At 45.9% G+C, this 21,432-nt stretch overlaps 3 protein-coding genes across 5 annotated transcripts in view; 2 read left to right on the forward strand and 1 right to left on the reverse strand.

The window, feature by feature from the left end:
- The first annotated feature begins 1,134 nt into the window (after positions 1-1,134).
- On the forward strand, positions 1,135-6,437 carry LOC119179471 (uncharacterized). The gene has a single exon (XM_075868718.1). The coding sequence runs from the start codon at positions 1,780-1,782 to the stop codon at positions 5,626-5,628; it is 3,849 nt and encodes a 1,282-aa protein (XP_075724833.1). The 5' UTR covers positions 1,135-1,779; the 3' UTR covers positions 5,629-6,437.
- A 5,153-nt stretch (positions 6,438-11,590) lies between these two features.
- Positions 11,591-12,566, reverse strand: Dad1 (dolichyl-diphosphooligosaccharide--protein glycosyltransferase subunit). The gene has a single exon (XM_037430990.2). It carries the CDS (start codon positions 12,128-12,130, stop codon positions 11,786-11,788), a length of 345 nt encoding a protein of 114 aa, XP_037286887.1. The 5' UTR covers positions 12,131-12,566; the 3' UTR covers positions 11,591-11,785.
- Positions 12,567-12,828: 262 nt separating this feature from the next.
- The window catches only part of fliI (FLII actin remodeling protein), a 41,907-nt gene continuing 33,303 nt past the window's right edge, over positions 12,829-21,432 (forward strand). The window contains exons 1-8 of one of the 3 annotated variants that reach the window (XM_075868721.1): positions 12,829-12,919; positions 14,185-14,211; positions 16,304-16,414; positions 17,397-17,549; positions 18,129-18,214; positions 18,428-18,504; positions 19,703-19,787; positions 20,642-20,745. In XM_075868721.1, the coding sequence (XP_075724836.1) occupies positions 12,857-12,919; positions 14,185-14,211; positions 16,304-16,414; positions 17,397-17,549; positions 18,129-18,214; positions 18,428-18,504; positions 19,703-19,787; positions 20,642-20,745 (706 nt within the window). In that variant the 5' untranslated portion in view covers positions 12,829-12,856. Of the gene's footprint in view, positions 12,920-13,987; positions 14,212-16,303; positions 16,415-17,396; positions 17,550-18,128; positions 18,215-18,427; positions 18,505-19,702; positions 19,788-20,641; positions 20,746-21,432 lie in introns of those variants that run through there. The other 2 variants (XM_037430797.2, XM_075868720.1) reach the window with 2 other exon arrangements.

Raw genomic sequence — 21,432 nt, forward strand, 5'->3', positions numbered from 1 at the left:
GGGGTAGGAAATGTAGGAGAGGCCCTGACGTCACTCGTCGTGAAGCTGCGATGCACGGAGGAAGAAAAAGGTAAGGAGAGGCCCTGACGTCACTCGTTGTGAAGCCGCGATGAAGCCGGAAGTCGGCCATATTGAGTAGGCAAATTCTCCTCTCTTGTTTACATATGAATGCGAAGCAGAAGGCGCGACTCCCTCTCCGGCTCGAAAAGCACGTGGGCTGCGCAGCGCGTGTGTCGTGACGATCCGAAACTAATGGAACTGGGCTCATCACTCAGAGCCAGCGGGACACCTTCAGCGAAATCGCTTCGTCCGAGTAATAACAAAGAGTAACAGCTCGCTGACAACGAAGCAACTACGAAAGAACGCGCGCTAGATGCACTGACAACGGCGAGTGCTTTCACGTCATTAATTGAGCAACTGTACAGACAACACGATCGGTCGTGCGCCTTCTACGGTTGCATTCCGCCACGCGACTGACGCAGCGTCCTGCCACTGTGTCCGTGTTTCGCGCGAAATTCACCTGCGTCAGCATTCTGCGACCGTGGTGACTTTGAGCACGGTGCTAGTGACAGTTGAACGTGGTTGCTGTTAAGTTGAGATTACATGCAATGCTGGAGGAGAGTGTACCAAGCGGAACAGAAAAGGTGTTTTAATACGCACATGCAAGTTGTTACTGTACACACACAACACGAAACTGTGCACATGGTCCTCACGGCGTCTTGCTGGGCTCAACAGCGTCGTCTGTTGTCACAAGCAGGAGCACTGCTCAACCGTCACTGACCTGCAAGGCGTTCGTCGTCATTCAGCTTCGTCATGGTGCCCAACGCCATTTCGCTGAACACTAACTGTTTCATCCGCGTCATCCGCCGCACGACACATGGATATGCACTCGTTCTACACACTGTTGAAACGCCGTGATGGACAAAGGGATTTGTAAACGTTGCTAAGAGTAATGTAACAGCCAGGAGAACACTGCGTAACCAATAACGCGGCGCAGAGCACATATATTGTCCGCCACGGCTCAGCACGAGACCTGGGGAGGCACACATTCCGCCGCCAGCCGCGGCCGCTCACTGCTAGACCAGCTTCACTGCGCAACACGTAACCATAACAACGCCGCCATCACGGAAAAAGGAAAACCTTTTTTTCCTCTGTGGCCGCCATTGTGCCCAGTGAATATGGCCGCCATGATGTCATTTCCGCCACACTTTTCACGCCGCGCGCCGGCTGGACATGCCCTCTCCTACTTTTCCTTCCTCCGTAGTCGTTCGTGGTGCAAGCCAGGCCCGAGAAAAACGAACGCGCTCTGGCTGGCTCGGGCTGTCCGCGGGTAGCCAAAAGAGTAAAATCGAAGAGCCTCAAATGAATGCAATGCGCAAACTATGGCGCCAACCGCTGATGCTTCAGACTACAGTATACCCCTTCTAGCCACCATACTTCGGACCGTGCGTTTCTCGTGTACCAGGTAGACATGCCGCTGTGATAGCCAAATGGTTCTGTGGTGATAGCTGCTATGACTTTAAATATCACTGACCAGCAGTCGTGATCGAACAGTTCCTGCGGCAGCCTCGCCAAACTGTTTCAGCACAATGTTCCTCGCTCACGTTTCTGTTGTGTGAGTAGCGGCGCAGATAAAAAAAAAAAAAAAAAAAAAACGACGGTGCACGCTGTCGGTGTTCGCCACCGGCGTCGAAGGGGCTCCTAGGAGATCGTTCGCAACGTTTTTGACAGTTCATTCTACGAGCTGCGCGTCTGTGTTACTAAGACACGGTGTCTCAAATGTCGAGGCAATCGCCGAACCACCAGTACATGTGGGGATTCAACGCTCCGCACCGGTGCGCGCACTGCAAACTGCGCTTCGTCGAAGAGGGCGAACTGACCATGCACCACCGGCGCCATCACGGTCTCAAGCTTCTCGCAGTTGAGAACTGGAACTCGGACGAGCGATGCTACGGGCCGGTGTCGTCGTGGCCCTCGAAAGCGGCGCGGGTGATCGACTTCAACTGCCTGCTGTGCAGCCATCAGGCCACCTCCTGGACCGAGCTGTCGCAGCACATCGCGGACGCTCACACGCGGCGCGTGTGCACTTGCTGTGGTCGCCTTTTCGCCAACGAGGCCGCGTTGAAGTCGCACCGCCGCAATATGCACGACGCCCCGACGTCGAGTACGGTCGGCGTAAAGGTCGTGGCGTCTTCATCTCTGGCAGTCTCTGCGACGGACGAGTTGACGGCCGTGGTGACCCCCAGCGCTGGCAACGCGGCGGACGAGGGGCCGACTGCGTTGTCTGCCCAGGTCGATTGCAGCATATGCCAGATGTCCCAGTCGCACCCTCAGGGCTCCGACGGCACCTTCAGTTGCGCCCACTGCGCGTGGACGTCGCTTAGCGTGTCGCGCCTCAAAAGGCATCACCTCGAAGTGCACGACCAGGGAAAGTACGCACAACTCTTGCAAGGGACGTCGGCCCCCGAAGTCGGCCCGGAAGCGTGCGACCCCAGCGCAACCCGAAACAGCCTGGCGGACCAGGACAGCGGACGGTCGTCCGGGCGCGAGAGCCCTACTCCGACGGGGGGATCAAATGCCAGCAAGATTAGCGAGGCGCCTGTGAGACCTGTAGAAGGTGGTGTCCCAACAGACGACAAGAAACGAAAGGAGACGAAGTCGGCAGAGAGGAGCCTAGAAATCACCTGTCCAAGTTGCAACTTCACTGGCACCACACCTCGGGCGATGCGCCTGCACAACATATCTGAGCACAGTGGGAAGCCCTCCCATGAACCTGAAGCCAAAGAAAAAAAACGGACGAGTCGGAAACAACCTTCATCCATCAAGTCGAGGCACATGCCAGGCAATAAGAAAAAGGCGAGACATGCCATCGAAGGAAGGCAAGCATCTCACCGCCGCAGCAAGAAGACCTTCACAGCGCATGGCTATCAGCAGGACGGTTTTGTCTGCAGTGACAGTAGCAGCTTGGGAAGTGAAGATGAAGAGAGCTCGACACCCACGCCTGCTCTGAGCCCGCACTCGGACGCTGATGGCAGCTGGCATCCGAGTGAGCGGTCAGGCGAGGACACGGTTCATGAAGAGGAGGAGGACTCCGGCAGTGGCGTTGACAATGAGGAGGGCCACCTCTCCTGCGAAAGGTGCCGAGTGAGCTTTGTCTCCGAGTTGGGTCTTGCCATTCACATGAGCCGGTCACACAGGGTGTCATTCTTTTGCAATTACTGCGTTCGAGGCGCGAAGCATGTTGACATCCTGAGGCGCCACCATAAACGGGAGCACCAGCAGCTCCCATTCACGTACCGCACTCTCGACAAGCTCAAGTTGGTGACTGTCGGTGCCGATTCGGATGAAAGCGACGAAAACACTGTTGGCAATGAGAGACCCGTTGGCAGATCCGTCCGGCATCCTAAGAGGTACCGTCATCGTGTTGTTAAGAAGAGTTCCTCGAGGAGCTCCTTGCGACAGTGTTCTGGCAACGTGTCACCGAGTGAGCAACATGATTCAACGCCGTGGCGGCGGAAAAGGCACCGACCCCTCTCCTCTACAAGTGATGAGGCGACAGATTGCTACGAATTGGAGACCGCCGTGCCTATAGTTTCACGCTGTGTCTACTATGGTTACCGCTGCCCCAAGTCTGTCCGTGCTTTTCAACAGTTGGTAGCCAACATAAAGGACGAGTTCAAATGTAGTGCTTTCAGCTGCGGCTTCAGCACAAATAGCTCTTCAAATTTTGAAAACCATTTGCAGAGTCATGATCTCATCGACGTGTTCTGCATGTACTGCGGCATTAATGTTGACAGTCCTGGGGCATTGCTGTCACATCTCCGAGAAGACCACAGTGATCTGTGGCTTCAGTGCTGCAAGTGCCTGTACCGTACTGCCCGCAATATGCATTTCAGTATCCATTTCGCTCAGGCACACCCTCAGGACACAATCGCATCTGTTGCTCTGTCTAGGCGTGGTGACCCTGTGGCATCCATTTCACCTGTAAAGATCAAAGAATTCAGTTCGTACGTGTGCGGTTTTCCGGAGTGTCTGTTTAGCAACAGGAAAAGGTGCGAATTTGAAAAGCATTTCGAAGAGGCTCACGGCAATGCAGACTCGTATCCATGCGAAATCTGCCGTAGAAGTTGCCAGTCCGTGGGATCGCTCATTGAGCATCTTCGTGATCACGGCTTCACAGACATTGAATGCGGCTACTGCAACTTTGGAACAGAAGACACTGGCACCATGATGCTTCATGCCTGTTACTGCCACTCGAGCCACTTGACCATGTTCCGTGTGAGAAGCGACGACCTCAGCCAGCAGCTCATCACTTCCTCTGACCAAGGCATCAGGTACGAGACCTCTTACGACTTGAGCCACCTGACATTTCAGCAGCGGTGCTGTTTCTGCCCAACATTGGTTGCGGGATTTGAAGACTTCCAAAGGCACGTGTCAGGTAAGCACGATCTCGTGCTCTCCGTGCATGAGCTCGCGGACAAGCTCTTCATGCTTTACGACTACACAGAGGCTTTGCAGCATGGCCAGTGCCCATTCTGCTCATTTGCCGTCGACGACACAGGACGTCTGCAGCAGCACATATTAAAGCAGGAGCTCTGCATCACTACCTACATCTGCTCAGCCTGCCGCCTTGGCTTCGACGACCAGCTGTCCTGGCAGAAACATGTCGACAATAGTCGTTGCTCCTCATCTGCAACACTGCAAGTCTGTGAGAATGGGCCACTGCTCTCTTGGGTGCAGCAGAACTTAGCATTCAAGTTTCAACGTTTCGGCTGCTGCCACTGCACACAGGTTTTCAATGTGGCATCCACCTTCCGAAGCCACCTCCAGCGACATTACTCGTACTACCCGACCCTGTGCAAGATTTGCAACCAGTCGTTTCGTGGGATCAATGCAAAAGAAGCTCACATGAAAGCTGTTCACGGTGGGTCCAGCTTGACCGAAGGTGAGCAAATTGACATTGACGCGGAAGTGGCACGCCAGAGTGTCTCCCGAGAGCTCCACACTTGCCACAAGTGCAGCTTCCAGACTTTCAGCCAGGCGTACATTGAAATGCACTGTGAAAAGTGCTCTGCGGTGGAAGGTTCAGCTACCACACTGCAGACGAGTGGCAACAGGTCCGAAAAAAGCAGCACTGCTTCGGAGGAAGAGGATGATGTGCCTGCTTACTGCTGTATGCAGTGCAGTGTGAGCTTCATGTACCTGGAGCGAATGCTGAGCCATGGCTTCACTCAACACGGATGCGAGTACTTTTGTTCTGTCTGCTACCGTGGCTTTCAGACCAAAGAACACTTCATGCGACACTGCAGGACTCGCACTTGCTGGCGACCCCCGTCTGTCTTTCGCGTCGAGGTCCTGAAGCGGTCATCGCAGCGAAAGTTCTTCTACCGAGAAGTTTTCGTAGACTATGATGACGATAACGGGGCGTACAGTTCATCATGCGGAGACGACGAGCTGGAAGAGTGCTACTATTCCTTCTACAACCTGGAATACGAGCCGGTCCGGGGATACGCCAGCACATACATCAAGGCCGACACAGAATTGAAACTCTCGGTGCAGGACATTGCACAAGTGATGAACATTGAACCTTATGTTTCTGTTCGTGATTGGAAAAGGACATTTTATTGAGCCTCACTACTTCATTGTGAAATGGCCGACTCCTCATTCTGTGGCATTTTCTGTGTTCATTTTCATCTACTACATTGCCTCTCGGCCATGTTTAAAGTTTGATACCTCTGCTTTCTGTACTTCATGCTGGGTCTACAACACCTTGACGGCGGGCACTGAAGTGTCATGCTTTTCACAGAACTGTTACTTATGACGGCCACTCTTCGCACTGATATTTGTTGTTTTGCAGCTTCACGGCTGGGTGTTTTTCGAGACAGAAAGCTTTTGTGAATATCATTGTTTTCTAGAGGCGTCATGGGTCGTTTTTAATGTTACCTGGGTATTGCTTTTCTATTCTTTGTGCCATTAAATGAAGACACATGCCACCTTAAAGCCAGCACGTACGGATGATGCGAGAGGAGTTTAGGGAAAAACACAATTCCTACTTGCTCCAAGCTTCACCCTCATTACTTAAACTGAAAAGTGAATCTGTGGGAGCGCTTGTTCAGCTTTTTTGTGATCACGGCTTAGCAGAAGTTGAGTGCGGCTACTGCACCTTTGGATCACACTTGAAGGCCTTGCATAAAATTTATTGGAAACACTAAAATTTATCATGATGCAGACCATAAACCATTTTATGCTTCTTGTACATTAAATGTGTTAGATGGCCATAGTAAGTTTCCTAAGGATCAGGTTGTTTCTTCCCTAGGTAAATTAAGTATTAACACCAATATTCTGTTTTGTTTCACCATGGCATGTCAGACATGTCTGTAGTGTTCTGTGTACTTTTGAGGTGGCTGTACAGAAATAAACACGTTTCTTTAAACACACCTCTAATAATGTGAAGCAATTTTTTAGGAAACCAAAGCACTGTCACAGTTTCTTTGTAAATAGCCGTCTACGTTTTGGTGCTATTGTGGTGGTCTCAACTTTGTGTTAACCAAAATGAGCACAGGAGGACTTCAGTGCATGATCAACATGTTTTGCAGATCGTGAAAAGAATTATGCGACTGCCCTGCCATGGTATGTTACGAAATCCTTTTGTCACCAGTCACGGGTGGCACGTCGCCACATAACGCAGCCTGTCGCGTGCGGATATGTGCCACGGGTGATTCACTCTGCCTCATTTCAGAATCTGGACGTCTTAACATGACGACATGAGCGAGCCCATGTCACATAAAATTTGGCACGATCGTCAATCGGCAAATGTGCCGATGGAAGGAAAGAATGAAAATCGTGGCTCAAATTGAAATCGAAACCAGGCATTCTGTGGGGCACCCAAAGATATCTGCCACAGAGTCACACCAGTGTTTCATACTGCTTTGGAAAAAAAAAAGGTTCTGTACTTCATAAAAAGGCACAAACTTTTTTCTTCAGAGTTACTATGGGCCATTTAGATGTGCACGTCGGCGCATTGTTGAATGCACTTTGTGGCAATAAAACTAACATACACGATCTAGTCATACCACGAGCAACCCTTTACATGCCATTGTGCTCTGCATGCCAGCTAAGCCCACAACACCTGCTCAACTACTAGATAAACACGAAGACATTGATCCACCTTGTAAGACTTGACTCGAGCGTAAAATCTTGGTTAGGCTGCTGCACACCGACTCTTTCCCATGACTTTGATTCACAAATTGCACGGGAAAGAAAGAAGACATTTGTTTCAGAGCGAGGAGTATGAGGTCTTTAAGCATCCACTCTTAGCTAATCCCACGTTGGGACTGGGAGGTCGAGTCTGTCCGCCCTCGCACGGGCCGTTCAACACATCGAAGTTCTTTCATATTAACAAAAATCATCGCAAAGCCTGAAATTCGTGTCGCAGATGCTGTGTATTGGCGCTTTGTATAGTATATGGTCTGATCTAATGTGACTCAGGCTATCAGAAACTTCATAGTGAAGGGCACCGGATTAATTTGACCACATCACCAGATTGTAGATACATGCATGCATGACAAACCTGTATTAACGAGCATGAAGAGACGTGAATGCCTTCGTTTGCTCGAAATCCAAACAGTTTGGTACAGGCAGCTTCTCCGACTTTTTCAGATGACACTGATGTGTGGGATCTGCGTAAATTTTTTTTTCTAAAGCTGAAAACAACTTCATTCGAACTCATAGGCCCCGCCGCGGTGGTCTAGTGACTAAAGTACTCGGCTGTTGACCCGCAGGTTGCGAGATCGAATCCCAGCGGCGGCGGCTGCATTTTCGATGGAGGCAGAAATGTTGTAGGCTCGTGTGCTCGGATTTGGGTGCACCTTAAAGAACCCCAGGTGGTCGAAATTTCCGTAGCCCTCCACTACGGGGTCTCTCATAATCATATGGTGGCTTTCGGACGTTAAACCCCGCTTACCAATCAATCAATCAAACTCGTAGGTGCACCCTAAGGTTCGTACTGACTCTGTTAACACCGCGTAATGATGTTCGTACTCATGTCTACTCACACTCAACAACTCATCCAAGTTAATTCTCTCAACTACTTACCAACTCGTACAGTGAGACACCCTTCTGAAGTTCATCACTTTGACATCGAGTTTTTACTAATGGGCACTGGCAATCCTACTTGCGTCCACTCACACACACAGTTACTCACTCGTCCCGCCACAGCGGTGTAATAGCATTGTGCTCAACTATTCACTTTATTATAAGTGCATGCATGTTTTGAACTTGTTGGTAAGGCTTCAAAACAGCACGAAAATCGAGGAGTCGTAAATCAGCGCTTGTTCCTGTTTGTTTCTTTTCCGAGTCCTCGTTTTTTGAGCTGTTTCGCATCGAGGAACAACCATTCACCTGCAAGTCGTGGGCTCGAATCCCAACTGTGGTGGCTGTATTTTTATTAGAGGTGGAAACGCTCGAGGCCCGTGTACTTCCTATAAATGATTTAAATACTACAGCCATGACCATAGGATCTGCGGGGTATTAGTTTTGTTGCTTACATATAGCCGAATCTCTATTGCTACATCAGGCATCCCGTTTTCTCTTTTGTGTGTGTGTGTGTGTGTGTGTGTGTGTGTGTGTGTGTGTGTGTGTGCAATGAGTTCTAACATACTTTCTCCATCAATGGTGCGGTAGCATTGATTTCTTGTAGAACTCTGCTTCCCTCAAGCAGGAGCCATTCACAGCTGGGCACAATTTTCACAAGATCTAGATGTGTAATGGCTAATCAAGCTGATGAGCAGGTAATACATATTGCACGAATAGACAAAAGTATCGCGTCGCATCATTCCCAATTCCTCTGTGTACTAACCACAATCCTGTTGTCACATCATCCCTACAGTTTCACTTTCACAAGTGGCAGCCAATATTTAAAAAAAAAAAGGGACCAAGCATTTTCATTATTTATCCCCGAACATATATGTATTGTTGTTCGTGACATTTCGTTGTTATTCCTAGAACAATAGAGAATATTGCTATAATGGACCCTATAGTGCTTCGGGATTGGGTACTCAGGCCTTTCTGGTTACTTGGGTAGGCCAAGCCATGACCCAGGCTTCACGATGCATGCACACTAGCAACAAGTCGAAGGGGCTGTGTCTGCAAATTTTTTGGGTAAGTTGCTCCGAAACCTTTCGTTACTGGTAAGTTTTGTGCAGTGCAGGGAATGTTTTTGTTTCGTCTTCTAGAGAAACTTGCTCGTGCCCACGAGCAGGATTGGCCGCGCTGTCGGTTACGATGGTAAATGAGTGAACAATGAATAAAATCAAGCAATACTAAATGTAATGCGACATTGAAAAATTGTGCAGATTTCGTGTACCATGGGAATCAACGTTATGCGAAACATGCGGACAGCTGGTGACTGTGGCGCAACATTTTGCTTGAGCCAGACATTACGAAATGGCGCTAAATATACGCACAAATGTTGTGCGCACAACATGTGTTGAACAACCCCGTCTTTGCAGTTGCATAACGAAGCTAACAGCAACGTGGATATTACCAACGTCGGAAGTAGTAAGCTGATATGCACCGCTTGTGCTTGCGAGGACGGTAGCCCTGCCTAGTGCTACGTAGACCAACTGCCTGCATCAAAGGAGCACATATGTAATTTTTATATAATTAAATAGCCAGCACTGCAACCACAATGGATGTTTCACCAACATACAGTTTTTTTCCAGGGCAGTTTTGAAACTTGGCGTGGCTCTATGGTAGAATTCTTGATTGCCACGCGGAATGCTTGGTTCCACTCCTACTGGGACTCTGATATTTATTCTTTGAATTTGTGTGGTCAGTGCTACCGATGCAAGTTTTTGTTAATGCTGTCGCATTAATATTACCAATGTTTGTTTTCGTCACTCCTGTGGGGATATGAACTGTCAATCACCATTGGCACATTCCTGCATAACCCAGCCAGTGTTGCAAGAGTATAGTGTCTGGGAAAAAAGGATTGGCGGCGTATGCACCAGAATTTTCACGCTGTTCATGTCACAACCAGGCAGACATATTTGTCAAACCCTCTTGTCCTCCCACACTAATTCTGGTCTAGCCCATGTTAAAAAAGTGGTCACGGGAGCACCCAGACGTAGGCGGCCAGGTAGATATGTGGATAGAAACGCTCAAAGTGCTGCAGTTCGCTCGTAAATCTTTTACACTTAATAGGAGAATGGCAAAATGTACCATAAATAAGTACCTATAGCATAGCAGGTGCTATACCAAGTAGTACAAAAAAAATTCAATTTCTTGTAGTCAGTCTCAGTAGCAGCCCAATCTTACAGATGTTTAAATAAATTTTGTAGGGCTATCAAAACAGCACTGCGGCTTGCACCTGACTGATCAGCCCTGAACGACAATAGGTTAAAAGTAGTGGATATTAAACACAGCCTACCAAACAGCCTTTCAAGAAATTTTCTGCAGATTGAGGCAAAATGACGGTATCGGAGAAAAAAAGCTTTATCGTTTCCAGTTTGCTGAAAACTACTCAAAGGTTGGTCAAAGAGAAACCAGATTTTTTGGTGGTGGTAACAACTTTATTAATAACTCCGGCCAATTGGAGGCCTGGGCCTAGGCCACTCCCGTCTTCTTGCTGCCTCGCAGGCATGCTGGGTGGCTCACAGTTGACCCTGAAGATTGAAGCTGCACAGCGCAGCCATTCACCGTGCCGCAGCCTCATCTGGGGAGACTGCATTTTCCTCGGCTAAAACTTCACATTCCCAGAGAATGTGCCTAAGTGATACGGGAGTCCAGCCGCACAATTCGCAAGTGTCATCTGGATAGACGTCTCGGTATATCCCCTTAAAATGAATGGGGTTGAGGAAGGTCTGGGTTTTCAATGGCCTCCAATCTACCGCCTTGGATTTGTCAAGTTTGGGGCTTGGTGGAGGATAAATATGCCTAGATTGTTGATAAAAGTTTGCAATTTCAGGTAAAAATTGAATCGTGGAAAAGAAAGCTTTTGTTAATCACCTCACATTCACACGAACAGCATTTTGTAGTGTTCCATAAGAACTACGAATGGCGGCGATCATTCGATTGTATGAGAACTGCTTCATTGCTTTTAAGAGTAATGGCATCCAAATCTCTTCTTTGTCATCTGAAAGTGACTCATTCTGCCAGTCCTGCTTAACACGCACATCAAATGATTTGGAATTGCCTTCCCGCATCACTAATAACTATTTTAGATCATTAAAGATTTGTTACTATATTAATAAATTTTTAATATAACTTGTCACTTTTTGCATCTTTACAGGCACATTTGTATAACAGCACTTCAACGTTCTATTTCGAGCTTTGATAGCTATTATTTATAGAAAAACATCACTCTCTGATCTTTCGTTACATATTTCTTTGAATATTCATGTGTAAGTGCGCCTGTCATCGGCTATTTTCGCATAATCAGAAACATTGTACTACCTCTTTGCACTTACAATGTTTGTTTTTCGTGTTTTTACGACTCCCCTCTGTAATGCTTGTTGACCCCTGACGGCATCATAAATAAGTAAAGGAAAGATTGGGCACTACGTGTGTTTAGGCGTGAATTGAAAGGCACTTTTTTTTTCTGACACCACTTGTTTATTACAAAAGAAAAGAACGGAAGATGAAGTAGACCGGTAAGGAATCGGGCGGCAGAAAATGACAAAAGAAAAAAAATCCCGCGAAACCAGGCAAACATGACAGTCCTTTCACACTCGGCGGACGGTCCGTTCTTCTTCGTAACGGAACGCAGCAACAAACGGTAGGTTCTTCAGCCGATGAAGTTGATGACGACCAAGTGCAGGATGATGTGCGCAAACACGAAGTCCGCGTAGGCCCTTTCGGGGCTGATGCCGAAGAACTGAGACTTGTTCTGCGGGTTGGCCTGGAGCCGCAGGCAGACGCCCAGCACGAACGAGGCGACGCAGGTGATGAAGCCGGAGAGGAACGAGTTGAACGGGAACGTGCCCACGATGCAGCAGTACACGAACTGCACGATGCCCGTGAGCATGACGTAGACGAGGTACGAGTCGATGATCTTCATCTTCTTGGGCGTCGTGGCGGAGTACTCGTCGAGGAACCGCTTGACGACGTCCCAGGTTGTCGCGGAGGCCATGGTTTTTTCCAAAAGCGGCGCTTCTTTGCGAAGTCCGGACAAAACGCTCGGCTATGCGATGCCACGAAACAGCTCGGATTCCACCGACCGACGTGTACAAACACCGGCAGATAGCGATTGCAAGTTGCCGACGTTGCTGGCTGACTGGCTTGCGACTTCAAACGGATAATGTGGACACAAAGGTGATGATGATAGTTCTGTAGTAGTAACTGGTTTGATAATGGTAGACTGTAGCCGTCACGTAACCTTAGCACCTTCTTAAAGCGTGACCTCTAAAATTTGCAATTAGCAGTCGGGTCGTTCGGGTTGCCTTGGTTTTAGTTTGAGACATACGATCAAATACGGGTGTCACAAACACACCTTAGCTTTAAATAGGCTCAAATAAAATTGTTAGATTATAATAGACTTAGTATAGCTGTAAAAATTTACCAAGAGGTTTGACGCCCAGCTTGACCCACACACACACACACACACACAAAAAAAAAAAAAGATGCGTGCACCGCATTAAAGCGTAGGCTCTGAGATTAACAACATAAACGTCGTAGAACACCATCTACCAAAATGATTGAAACGCGAATAATTTAAAAACTTTTAGCTTTCATAAAATTACTGGTTTATTTTCATACTCGTGCATTTGCCCTTTTTGTTCTCGACGTTTTTCTGCTATTTTAAGGTTTGTGCACATCTGATCAGGTGGCGCCACAGACACTCTCAGAGAATATCAAGATGGCGGCAACTGGCGTGCTGCCTTTCGTCCGCGGCATCGATTTTACTCGAAATGACTTCCAAGTACGAAAAATTCCGCTTGTCCGAATGCTTGAAATTAACGCTACTGTCACTAACCTATAGAGTCGTCGCATTGTCCTGTCGCTCAGCCGTGCGTGCTGTCAATGTTGACCCCGCCTTCTTCGCTGGAGGTGTAACCCAAGATCCCGGGAGACTCCACAGCACGTTGGTTTCTCTCACGCGGCTTTGTTGTTGTTTGCTGCAGTGCCCGCATTCTCGCGTCACGGAAGCCGGAAGGATCGACGCGTGCAAAACAAACGCCCTTTAAAGCGTGACAGGTCTTTGACAAGTTACGTGCAGTACAATCATAGCCGACGTTCCCTTCCTAGAAGCTCGCTAGTGACGGCTTCGCTTGTCGAATGGTTGCCTAACAGTATGCGAAAAAAAAAAAAAGAAAAAGAAAATAATGAAAAAAAAAGCTGTGACTAAAATAACGAACTCAACGGCACGTGTTCCTTGTGACTTTAGTTGGGCAAACTACGGTTTAGCGATCGGGTTGAATATAGATCTCGGATTTCCATCGACTTTTGCCATGCCCTCTTGCACGGGCTACCCACTTTCGATCGCGATAAGGTCCAATCGGGATCCAGTTTCTCAATTGCGATAGGCCCCCTTCTTTAAATTGCACGAGTAAGCTTTTCGTGATCGAGAAACTTGATGCCAGTGGAGCTGGATTGCAACCGAATGAATTAATGTTTTCTGGGGTAGCTCTTTGTGAAAAAGTACCATATGTGAATAAATAGTTTGTTTTTTCGAAATCTAGGGTGCTTACTGATATAAGAAAGTGTTAACTTATAGGATCACTTTCATGGGAATTTTGTGTAGCTTTGTCCAGTGCGGAAGTTGAAATATCAAGTTTATGCTTCCATGCTCAAACAAGTATGCTGTGTGGCTCTTCATTAAATGGGTGCTCTTGAATGGTCATTACATAAAGTTGTTTCCGGCTACGCCATTTTGCTGTGCTTTACTTTTTTTTTGCCAACTTAAATTTTTATTGATATGTGAAATGTAACGTCCCAAAACCACCATATCATTATGAGAAACGCCGTAATGGATGACTCCGAAAATTTTGACCACTTGGGGGTTCTTTAACAGACACCCAAATTTGAGACCAACTTAAATTTTCCAAATCGGTCGCACAGCATGTTGACTAGTAGCTTGAATTTAGAAATGTACAGTACGATCTCTTTAGTTTGCCAAGCATGCAATCGTATATCCTAAATCTGTTTTGCTGTTTTGTGTTTTTTCCTTTTGTGTCTTCATTTCAGTTGCGAGCATGGAGCTATGATAAATACGTAAGCATCACATGATCCCAACACATGTAGACATTTTTTCATCTAGAAAATATGTATGTCTATGTCTCTGCAAGGCTCTTTGTCTTTATATAAATTCATCAAGAAATCTCGATTGCTTTGCATTTATTTGTCCATAGCAGAAGCCGTTAGCTTTCACCTATTCTTCTTTAAAATTATGAAGAAAAAAATGTGTTTGTTCCGCACTTATTTCATACTTCGCAACAAGCCTTTGCAACCTAAGCAAGTAGTGTCCATCATGAGTGTTTTTCTTGGCATACTGCGTTGCAGCATCCAATTCATTCTCAAACTGCAGAGCTAAAGTTATTCCTCTGCCTTCTCGATTCACTGCTCAATTGAAGGTTCATAAAACTGCATTGCTTTTATGTCGAGTATGTAACAGTTTCAATTGTGTTGATTTGGTTACATCGACTAACGCGACAATCTGCTTTCTTTCAAATCAGACTGGAAAAAGAAGACGGATTCGAGTAATGTAGATCTCTTACTTCTTCCACTTTTTTTTTTTTTTTTGAGAAATGGGGCAGTGTGGCTGTAGTTACAATAAAAAGTGAAGCCAGTGCCCTTCATGAAAAACCTCTAAAAAAAGAAAACGCAGCTTGCACTAAATCGTGCAAAGCTGGGTGTCAGCAGAGTTGCCTGGTGCGCAGCTTATCTTGGCTTGGCTGGGCTATAAGCTTCTCACTTCTCTCTTTCCCGCCCCTTACTATCGCATTATAAGATCGAGAATTTTCTCGATCTCATCCTTATGTATGTGTCTGTCTATTTCTTTCTGTTTTTGACCTTTTCTTTGTCTTCCTCTCTTTCTTTCCTCCCTTTTTTCTATGTTTATTTTTCTCTCTCTCAGTTTAGTCGTTCTCCTGCCTCGTTTTTTTTTTCTCTTTTCTTTTTATCTATTTCTCTTTCTCTGTACTCATTCTCCTCTTCTTTACCTCACCCTCACACCTGTCCCCAATTTTCTTTCCCACTCCCTCACTGTGATATACTGTACTACTATACTATATTATACAAGGCTATGCTATGCTAGTGTGTCTGGATAGCTGGATCGCCATGACACTTGCCTTCTAATAACGGTGATGCGGGTTGGCATCTCTCCGAGAATCGCCCTCTTTATGTTTCTCTCTCACTCTTTCTGTACTTTCTCCCATCAGGACTATTGCATCCCGTGGGGGACAAATGGGTGCACGTGTTCTGGTAGCGAAGCAGGGGAGGAAGGCAATAAAGAGAGCACATGCCAGTTCTTAATGATGACAATTTTCTATCTACAACGAACGGCAAACCTCTGCCATAGCAGCTCTGTTGTGAAAATAATCATTTATCTTGAGCACATCGAATTAGTTGCATGGGAGAGTAGTTCACTGGTTAGGACACCCTTTCTTTACGCCACTCGGCAATGGTAATTTGGTAATGGTTATACACGCCACTCGGTCTGTAATTTGGGCTAGAGTTGTGTTGCTGCAGATCGGGTTAGCTTTTGCCATTACCAGTCCCACCGACAGCCAAATTAGTTGGGCGGTGGTTTATCATGTGTGTTTAATTGCTAATGGTAATATAGCAGGGCTGTTTTATAAAGACCACCCTGATTATGTGGAAAAGTTTGACAGCTTACCACATGGTGCGTTTTTGTGCGATGCGGTCTAAAGGCAATGAGTCACTTCCGGTGCGCCTACTGATAAGATGATTTATTGAGTAATTGTTTGGTAATAATAGTTCTAGCAGTAACACACATCTCGTATTTGCCTGCCATATGAGCTGCTCTTTTGCCGCAGTACCGTTCATTTCACTTGATTAACTTCTTTGTTCAGTACCTGTAAAATAGTGCCGTGATGAATTTTCTAATGTTCATGTATTAAGTGTTACAAAATCGCTCCATAGAGATGTAAGTTTGCAGCTTTTAGCATTTTCGTCTTCATTTCAGTAATCTACAATGTTTACTCTGCATTTAAGTAGGGTAGACTGTGAAACACTTTATGTTGGGGCTCTAAATGCACCACCATAGGGCTAATTCTGATATTCAAATAACTGCGATTGTTTCTTCGTTAATGCTAACTGCTATGCCATTTCACCTCTCCTATAGGAGGACTACTTTCCCAAAGCGGTCGGTGAGATGACCGGCCTGCGATGGCTGCGGCTAAATCGGACCAAGATCGATTGGATTCCGGATGAGCTCCAGGGCCTCAAGAAACTTGTACGTAACCAGCCAGCTGGCACATCAGTCAATCGTTAAACATTTCCAGCGAAACTCGCCGGATGCCTTCAATCGCATAAGATGACTTGAAGGCATAAGCCATCTTCTTTTTCTTATCAGTTTATGTACGTATTCTGAAACTTTGAAACATTATTTATTCCATCATTTGGGATGTTGAGGGCCTGGGTCAAAATGTCCTTTTTTCCCTCTGAAAGCTTTATGCACCAAGCGTGGTTTTGCTCTGCGTCTGCGATCAACCCAGCTTTCACCAAGTGTCAATTTCATGTGGTCATGTGGTGTCACAGTGCTGCCATGATGACTTCACAAATTTTAGTACTCTGTGGTGTCATCAACATGGGATATCATCACAGGATTACAATTTTCGCGTCACTCTGGTTCTCTCTGACGGTAAAGTTTTGCATTTGAGAAGCATGAATGTGCCTAGTTCGCTTGACAGAATAAAGAGTTTAAGAGGACCCTCCATAGAGTTCACTAAAATTAACTATAGGGGACTCTGGCGCTGCGATCGTTCAGCAACCATGGGAATTATTGGTAGTACCTGTATTTGTCCAGTCTTCGTGTTTGCGGGCTTCCAACGCACTTGTGGCTCTGTTTATTGCAGTGTTTTGGTTTTGTTTCGAATGAAAGAATAAACTTTCGTGAAATTCGTGACCGAACTCGAATTGGTGAACCTAAAACGTTAAGGTGGCGAAGCACAACCGGGAAACCTTTGGCGATTGTTGTATCGTCACAAAGCAGCGCCCAGCCAGGTATAGCCAAACAGAGCCAAAAGCTTGAAGGTTAGACGAATCCACGTACCATCCATCATTCTCATGCTTGCTGAAGGGCCATGCGTTGCAGCTCCCATAGGAACAAACGCCAGAAATGAACGCTAGTGTATTTGTAGCCAACTCTATGGCATCCTACACCCATGTCCTCTTCATGGTTGTTACTCTAGCATTTAGCTTGTTTCCATGTGCAGGAAACATTATCTCTGGTGCGCAACAATCTGGTGACGTTGCACGGTGAGGTCCCCCAGCTGCCGTGCTTGCGCTCCCTCAACTGTCGCCACAACCGGCTCAAGAACTCGGGCATACCCCCCGACATCTTCGACCTCGAGGATCTTTTCGTTGTGGTAAGAATACTTTGAAGCGTGAATGAACTTTTTAATTTTATAAAGCACTCAGTAAAATAGAATATATTTGACCTCCACTCAAGTAGTATCATTCTTTTTATAAAATGCATATCCACCATTAGTTATATCAGGAATTTACCCTTTTTTTATTTATAGTGTAACCAACCTTCTACGTTTCTGCAGCATATTCATACAGTGTGTATGCAAAATATACACGTATGTTCTCTTCTTTCGTGTGATGTTTTGCTGAATAACTATTGTATCCCATTTATGTTTAGGTTATGGAATCATCGTGGGTATTGATGATGGACTGATTTGCGTCATATTTCATTTAAATACCATGCTTTTCATTTCTTATCTATGTGCCACTGCTTCTGACCCATTCTTTTATGTAGTAAGAGCTAGCCAAGCTGCTTTGGTGCAGCATTCACTCCCATCATCCTTCCTGTACTAAACGTGAAAGTATTCGTTTCAAATTCAAGCTTAACCATGCACCTGAATACTGACTTTCCAGTGTGTAGCTTTAGGATCGCAGAGTGGGACGATGTGACTAAATGCCTCTACGACCCTTTCTCTCAGGACCTGAGCTACAATGACTTGCGAGAAATCCCCACAAACCTGGAACACGCTCGGGGTCTACTCGTGCTCAATCTTGCTTACAACAGGTACTTCATGTCTATTGTTAGGTATCAGTCTATTGCTCTACGTAAAGTATTGTTGGGTGTGGTCTATCAGTCTTTTGTTGGGTTGCGGGGGGGGGGGGGGGGGTGTTTAGCTGGAGTTCATTGTCATGAAAGAGAAAGGTGGAGAACTTGTTTGCCAGAATGACTTGCGCATTATTCACCCCCATCCACTTCTCGTTTTGAATTTTCCCGCAGAATCGAGACAATCCCTCACCAGCTCTTCGTCAGCCTCGTCGACTTGATCCACCTCGACCTGAGTGGCAACCAGCTCGGTGAGTTCTTTGAATGACCAGACTCGCTAACGGTGTCAAATAAAACGTGAACGGTCAGCAGTGGCATAGTGCATACCTTCCAGTTATTATTGTTTAAAAGATTCGCACATCCAGTTTGGCAATACTGTGCCATCCCACTCTAGTGCGATATTTTTGCTTCTGTTCTAGTTGTTTTAATGGAAGAAAACAAAAGTTCACCTAAATAGACTGGAAACAGCCAAAAGCGCTCTGTACCCCCCCCACCGGCCACTGTTATCAACATGTTAGAACTAGGAAACAAGCGGAAATATCGCACTATAAGGAAATCAGAGACTGCTGCCAATCCTGATGCTTGTGCTAGTCAGTAGTGTTGACTGGACAACACTTTGTACACCACAACAACAAAAAAAAAAGATTGTAGTCTGTGTCGTAGATGTGTTGCCCCTTTTTTTCTCGTCAAAGTGCGCTACTTCACCCTTACGGTATGATTGCTACTGCTTGCTGCTGTTTGTGTTTAATATTATGCCTTTAACACACCTTTCAATGTGCATTTGGCATTTTTGAACATTGTGCAAGTTAAGGGGAAATCAGGGGCATGTACATAGGACAAGTCGTCGAACGAGGCGAAGTCACCAGAACCAATGTTTCGAGGAGGTGATGCAGCTGTGTCGCGGCAAAAATGGTTGCTGCCCTGACAAAGCAAGCCTCCTTGTCGAAATGCTGGCACCAGTGGCATTCCTCATGGGATGATTCTCTCGTTACTCTATATCATGTGTAGGGTATGTGTTGTACACATGCAGGAGTACCATTTCGGATACAGTGCAATCCTGTTGATACAGTTCTACATAATACGTTTCTCAACCTAGTAAATTTTTCTTTTTATTCCTGGCCAACATACCTTGGAGGTAATGCATATAATATAGCAATCTGGTGAGGCTACTTTGTTGATCAGCTTCAATTCCTTCCCATTTAGGCCATAATTACTTCTATGCTACAGTTTAAGCATACGGGTAATGTCTCCATATCCTTCTTTGATTCACTGTCTGTTGATTTCACTAGGCTGTGTTCAACAAAAAAAACGAGCCTTTGCAAGGATCCTGCTTTCACATCAGAGCTGAGTCATCCGCAACGTAACAGTTGAACTCATTTGTGTTCTAAATAAAAAATGTGTTTTGAAAAAAAAAAAAAAAAAACCTTCGGCAATGCGTTTTTGTTGCAGAAACCTTGCCTCCTCAGATGCGACGCCTGGTCAGTCTGCAGACCTTAGTGCTGAACGACAACCCCCTTGGCCACTACCAGCTGAGGTGCGTAGCATGTGACAAAGCGGCCCCGATGTCACGACACAGTGACACCATTGGCTCGAGGGGGGGTTCCTTTGACTGCTAAAAGGCGCACTTCTCTCGACTTGTAACCAAGTGTAGTGTTGCGCATCGAAATTTGAGGACTGTGTGCAATGAAACCAGAATGGATATTCTTAGCCCTTTTTAAGAAATATCATGGCACGTGGAACATTCTTCAAAGAATTCCCAGCTTGGACATCATCTCACTGGTGATAATTTTATAAACCTTGGCTTAGCAGGTGCCATTACGTTCCAGCTATTTAGAATGATGGCTGCTAAAGGATGTCAAGTGTGTGGTGAAATTTTTTTCTATTAAGATTCTGACATTAGTGATGACTCATATCTCAGCTTTTATCGAATCGAATCAAGTTTATCCTGCAACAAGGTTTGCGAGGAGACCCGACAAATCTCAAGCTACATTGAGCAGCTTGAGAGGAACCTGGCCACCTCGTACACTGAGCAGTTTGAGTGGTTGAAGAGAAGCATGCCATATACATAGTGCATCAACAGAGCAGTGAACAAGCATGTTAAGAATGATTAAACAGGGTTATTGTGGAAATATTAAAAAAAAACAAGAAAAAATAGACGTATTGATGAGGACCGCAGAAAAACTGAAAACCTATGGAAGCACAAGCAATGACATGAATATGTTGCGTAGCCTTGCTAGTGACAGAATAGATGCATCATACCTACTTCTTCGTGCAATTGATTTAGAATACTAGTCGGTAAACAAAGCGGTAGCATTCGGTCACTGTATCTGGTTCTGTTTTTGTTGACAATCCAAGGTTCTAAATGACGAAATTGGCCTATGACTGCAGGCAGCTTCCGGCGTTGACATCACTCCAAGTTCTGCACATGCGCAACACGCAACGGACGGTCATCAACACGCCCGTCTCGCTCGACTCATCAGCCGTACTCTCTGGTGAGCTGCCTGACGTATGTGAAGGCATTTTGCTGGTTTCAACATTTGGCAGAGCCTAGGTCAAGGGAGACTAGGGTCCTGAAACTTTCTTTAATTCTTCGTTCCTTTAAATAAAAGTTGGTGGGCTTGTACATATTTGTGCAAGGATCTCAACTATGCAATTGTTTTTCTGGTGTGCTATATAATTTGCAATACATCAGACAGTCGATGTGCCATTTTGGATTCGTTTGTATTAACTGAGAGAGTTACAAAGTAAATGGGCATATTTCGATACTCTTGAAGGAAAAATGTATGCAAGAACACATAAATATAAAAGTTTTTAACCAATTTTAACAAAAATTATGTTATGTTGAACATTAATGACTGATATCTCAGCTTGACTTCGACTCGCGTCATTTTGTTCAACACACCGTAATCTTTGTTCAAATAGGTTTAGAACATTGATTTTTATTTCCTTGTGTGCAGTTTTCACTCCAGAATATTGCGATGTGCTGATTTACGTAGTGACTTTTCCAGTTTATTGAACCGTTGCTCCCGAAATGGCACATAGAATATTTAATATTTTGTGAACTACTTATTGTGCTAGGAAACTAATGGCATAGTATTTGAACTTGGCAAATAAGTATGTGCAAACCCAGCAAGTTTCTCCTATATAAATTGAAAGATTTGAAAAAAGGAAGTTAATCG

This window comes from Rhipicephalus microplus, chromosome 7 (assembly GCF_043290135.1).
Source record: "Rhipicephalus microplus isolate Deutch F79 chromosome 7, USDA_Rmic, whole genome shotgun sequence".
Classification (NCBI taxonomy): Eukaryota; Metazoa; Arthropoda; class Arachnida; order Ixodida; family Ixodidae; genus Rhipicephalus; species Rhipicephalus microplus.

Coding starts and splice junctions, on each gene's coding strand:
- Dad1 (XM_037430990.2), bottom strand. CDS start 12,130: ATGGCCTCCGCGACAACCTGGGACGTCGTCAAGCGGTTCCTCGACGAG.
- LOC119179471 (XM_075868718.1), top strand. CDS start 1,780: ATGTCGAGGCAATCGCCGAACCACCAGTACATGTGGGGATTCAACGCT.